Source organism: Enhydra lutris, unplaced genomic scaffold (genome assembly GCF_002288905.1).
Source record: "Enhydra lutris kenyoni isolate GAN:26980312 unplaced genomic scaffold, ASM228890v2 scaffoldscaffold4, whole genome shotgun sequence".
Lineage (NCBI taxonomy): Eukaryota > Metazoa > Chordata > Mammalia > Carnivora > Mustelidae > Enhydra > Enhydra lutris.
The window spans coordinates 258746-263936 of NW_019154088.1; the positions used below are offsets into that span (position 1 = coordinate 258746).

Genomic DNA, 5191 nt, shown 5'->3' on the forward strand with positions numbered 1-5191 from the left:
TGGGGTTAGGGATAGACAAAGTCCTGAAGGTATTTGGAAGCAAGGGTTTTATGGCCTTGCAGGGCTAGCTGCTGTTAAGATGAGGTCATTTACTAGTGTCTAGTACAGCATGAGTCATGAGACCCTTCAGATGTCTATCAGTGGGCCATAAGCTTGGAGGATGATTGCTGACATATAACTTGGATGGGGTAGAGATAAAGGAAGTCTCCAAAGGGATTTACATAAATATTTTTTTAAAGATTTTATTTATTTATTTGACAGAGAGAGAAAGTACAAGCTGGGGCAGCCTCAGAGAGAAGGAGAAGCAGGCTCCCACTGAGCAGAGAGCCCATCAGGGGGATTCAATCCTAATACCCTGGATTCATGACCTGAGCAGAAGGCAGACACTTAATCAACTAAGCCACTCAGGTGTCCTGGGATTTTTATACGTTAGTGGGGACTTACAGGATCCTGGTGTTGGGGTCCATTATCAAAGGAATGAGGCCAATATAAAGCAAAGGTCAAGTAAAGCTTTATTCGTGCCAAGCATCAAGAATTGACTGACCAGTCAAGGCCGCCTCTAAAGAGAGCGACCCCTCCCAATCTTACAGGCTACCTTTTATTGGGTAAAACCGCAACCCATATTTTGTTATTTTAACCCACTGGGTTTGTGTGTCTCTTGCTGATTGGCTAGTTCCTTCTCGTCTGGTGACTTGTTACTTAAGATTACCCCATACCAGGAACTGTTAACAAACAGTACTTTCCAGGAAGGCTTAGTCATGTTAGGCCACACACAGGTGGCTAATTGAATTACAATTTACCCTATAGTAGCTGTTTGAACTAGCCTATCACTCTGGTCGGAATTGGCGCCCAAGTTTGGCGGCCAAAAGCTAGAGTTTACATTCTTTGGTGGTTAGGGAAGTTGCATATGTGCTTTGTACTGGTTAGATGTCTCCATCTGGCCTGACTCCTCCTTGTATTCTGGGCTCTGTTATCAGGAATTAGTTGACCACATTTTACTGGTTTCCTGGACTTGCTTTTAAGGAAGTTTCTCTGAGGGACAGGGACAATTTAAGTTTACTGCACCAACAACAAAAGTGGCTGTTTAACAGAGATGCAGTCGCTCTGGCTAAGTAGGCCCTTACCCCTGGGAGTTGGGCTCATGTCAGGCTAAGGTTACCTTTTTCCTCTAGCAAAATATTAGCATTGTGGTAGCTGAGCTCTTTCAGGAAGGTCTCTCTGCCTGTCTCAAGTACTTGTCAATGGGCTGCATGTTGTAAGGAAATTTAATTTTCTTTCTACATTTCCTTTGCCTTTGTTCTTCACATCAGGAAGAGTCATTCAAAGTGGTGATGAGACCTTGGGCTAACAGACCACCGCAGTTAAAACAAAGGAAGAAGAGTGTGGGGAAGGCAGGCTCCAGGAAGGTAACCAGCAAAAGTATAGTAAACAAAGGTAAGGTTTGGTAAGCAGAGTTAAGTCTGTGCCTTCTTGATTGGTAGGAGTTTCTTGTGACTTAGAGGCATGTTTATCTTGTTACCAGACACAGGGAAAAAGCCTTAGGGATAGACATTTTCTCTATGATGATAAATTTCTCTTATTTGTAAGTGGAGGATTTATAGGCTACTTTCAGAGCCTCTCCTTTCTCTGCTGTTTCTCAAAATAATCAGCTCAAAATCATCTCCATGACAAAGAGCCATCTTTTGGGCTGTTACATTCTGGTCTCCTATAGAAAAGAGTCTGGTTGGCCTAACTTGAATCTCATGACCATCACTTCACTCAGTAGAGGGGATTTTAAACCTTGGGATGACCCCACCGATACTGCACAGAAGCAGGGGAAAAATAGTTTGAGAAAAGAAATGAATATGCAGCTATCCAAATGGGGTGGAGGGAGTGGATGTGGGAAAACCGAAGCAACAACACAAAGCTATTACATTAATTGTGCTTGAATCCATTTTTCTTCCATGTTGGATTAACCACATCTTTTAACCCATTAATAAAAGGAATTCTTAGCATTCTTAAAATGTATTGTGAAACCTTACTGTAGGAGACCAGAACAGATCACTCTGGAATATAAGTATAGGCAACCAGAATACAGTAACACAAACTGTGCCACTACATTTTGGTTTTGTTTTATTTGTTTTTTTAGGGTTTTTTCCCCCATTTTTTTAGAGAGAGATAGTTTGTGAGAGTATAATTCAGGTGACAGAGGAAGAGGGAGAGAGAATCCCAAGCAAGCTCCATGCTCATGACAGAGCTGGATGTGGGGATCATGACCTGAGCTGAAATTCAGAGCCAATACTTAACAGACTGAGCCATACAGGTGCCCCACACCATACACTTTGAGACAGTTGGGGTTTTTTTTAAGATTTTAATTATTTATTTGACAACAGAGATCACATGTAGGCAGAGAGGCAGGCAGAGAGAGAGAGGAGGAAGCAGTTTCCCTATGAGGAGAGAGCCCGATGTGGGGCTCAATCCCAGGACCCTGAGATCATGACCTGAGCTGAAGGCAGAGGCTTTAACCCACTGAGCTACCCAGGCACCCTGACACAGTTTTTATCAACTGAGAAAAATGATTAGTAATCCTCATCTTTATACTCATTATTGATACAGAACTGCTGGTTTCTCTCTCTTTTTTTTTTTTTTTAAAGATTTTTTTTATTTACTTGACAGAGAGAGAGAGATATCACAAGTAGGCAGAGAGGCAGGCAGAGAGAGAGGAGGGGAAGTAGGCTCCCCACCAAGCAGAGAGCCCAATGTGGGGCTCGATCCCAGGACCCAGAGATCATGACGTGGGCCAAAGGCAGAGGCTTAACTGACTGAGCCCACCAGGTGCCCCAGAACCGCTGGTTTAACACTAATCTCTTGTGAGTTTGATTACTATAGGTCATCATCTTCCCAGTGTCTGCTCACCTCCAGGTGCACTGAAAAACTGCAAAGCTGAGGAGCTCTTCTTGAAATATGATGACTAACCTAGATTCCTTGACTACTCATGGGCTAGATGTCTAGGACTAGGAATGCAGCCACCTAACTGAAAGTGTTATGATCTTGGCCTTTTCCAAGTGTTTCAAGACTGGAGTCATTCAACAATGCAGGAGGCTAAAGGATACAAGTTACTTTAGTGTTCCACATTTCTCCTCCCCATATCTGCTGGAGGCAAAATTGTATGAAGTGAAGGTTTATCCTTCTCTGTATCACTCTTCCCCATTTAGCAAACAGAATTCTCATGGACATTACTTTCTTGTGTCCTCAACATTTCCTTCTGCAATTTACTTCTTCTTTCCTCCAACAAAACTTAAGTCTTAAAACCTGTTCTTGAAGGTTACCTTTTAACATCCCATATCTACTCTATACCTCTGCCGAGTGAAAATGATTATTATCAGAAACCCCATTTTTGCCATTATCTTCTTTATTTTCTGGGTTTTTTTAATTAACATATAATGTATATTTCTGCCATTATCTTCTACTTAGTTTATTATGCCTCGGGAAACATAATGACTTAACCTATCTAAAATGCATGCATTTCCTTAGAGACATGTTTAAGGAATGAGTCCAATGACACACATCTTCAGCCTACATTGTGTACCCATCATATCCAAGCACAATATGTATCAAACACCCTGGGAAACCTCCACCAATCACACAACATATAACATATGTGAATGTCACACATGGTAAAGTGACATAATTTATTTAGGGAAGGAAGACCATTCAGGTTTGGTCAGTGTAATGAGTCACTTTCAGGAACATGCCTGGTTCAGTAAAACAGAAAAGCCATATAGAGCCTAATCTTAAAAAATTGTAGGAGCAAATCAGATACATGAGGGCACAGGAATATTCCAGGCAGAGAAACTGTGAGTGGTTTTGATAGGAAACAAGCATGTGATGATGCGTAACTCTAAGTAGTTGGAAAACGTTGGCACCACAAATGCAAAGGATGGCATAGCAAGGGCTGTTGACCGAGGCACGGGCTCCCTCTTGGGAAGTATTGGACACTCTACTCAAACCTCTGGGTATGGGTAGACTTTCTATTTTTTGATGTCTAACAACTGGATGTCCTCTATGCCATCAACATGCCTATTCATGCCACAGTGGAATTCAATGTGGCTATACCCCCTGTGCTCTCTGTAGCTCTTTTGGCTGCCCTCCTGGTAGCACTGGAGTATTTTGAAGGGATGCTGGGCCCATATGTATACATTTCTGTAACGGTCTCTCCACTTCCTGAGGCAAATATGCTCGATTTTGTGCCAAAAGGTATAGATGAAGATGTGATAGTTCCTGTCTTGTGGACCTTCTCTTTCCCTCACGAGAACATTGCATTTGTAGTCGCTGAATTTCCAGCTCGTGCTCAGGTACTGCTGTTTCATGAATTCCTTCCAGGAAAGGTTCTGGCTGTGTACAAGCAGCCCACCTAGGGGAAATAGCAGGGTCAAGAGAGGGCCTAGGACCTTTAGAGAGGATGCCATCTCGGTCACCAGAGTCACCTGTGGGTCTGCAGGGAAGAAAGAGGAAAGCATTATCTCAACACTGCCATAAGAGTTACCTGCACCTTAAAATTCCTTTCTTGCCAATGTAGACACTGGCACCCAACTTTACCATTTTGTTCCCAGGCTTGAAGAGGATAAATCTCATTAGGTAGTTAAATTTATGAGAACTAAACATATGCTAGAACCTGACTGAGACAAACATGAAAATGGTCCAAAATAGACAAAGTTTATTTTGAGAATTTCAAACACCTGCTGTCTGGCCTCTCTTCTACCCAAACAGAGGAACTCATCACCCTCTAGCTAACTCTGTCCAACAGTCCAGATCAATTCTCTAAAGCGTGTGGCTATAAAAGAAAATGGCAATTTAAGCTTTGTGGCTGTGAAGTGGAAAGGGTTGTCACCACTTAAGCGAATGAGGAAGTTAGGTGAAGACTTGGGTGATTTTCCAAGCAACAAGGCTCTGGTTCTCTCAAACCCCAGGCTACAGTTACACTGATTCTGCAAAATGGTGTTTATCTGATCCTGATTTCCTTAGAGTACTTCCCCAAAGCCTATGTGAAATCTCTTATCACTTCTGACTACCCACGTACTACTCAGTGGCCATTTATCACATTATCATAATTATAAATATTCTTGATTTGGTTTCAGAATGCAATCATATAGGAACTCGAGTTTTGAAATATCGTTCTGTTCAATCAAGTTCCAAGTTTGGGACTGCCCTA

General features: G+C 42.2%; 1 protein-coding gene across 1 annotated transcript; it reads right to left on the minus strand.

Annotated features, from left to right (window-relative positions):
• Window positions 1-4010: 4010 nt before the first annotated feature.
• On the minus strand, window positions 4011-4499 carry LOC111162546 (epididymal protein 3B). The gene has a single exon (XM_022527043.1). It carries the CDS (start codon window positions 4497-4499, stop codon window positions 4011-4013), a length of 489 nt encoding a protein of 162 aa, XP_022382751.1.
• Window positions 4500-5191: the final 692 nt, after the last annotated feature.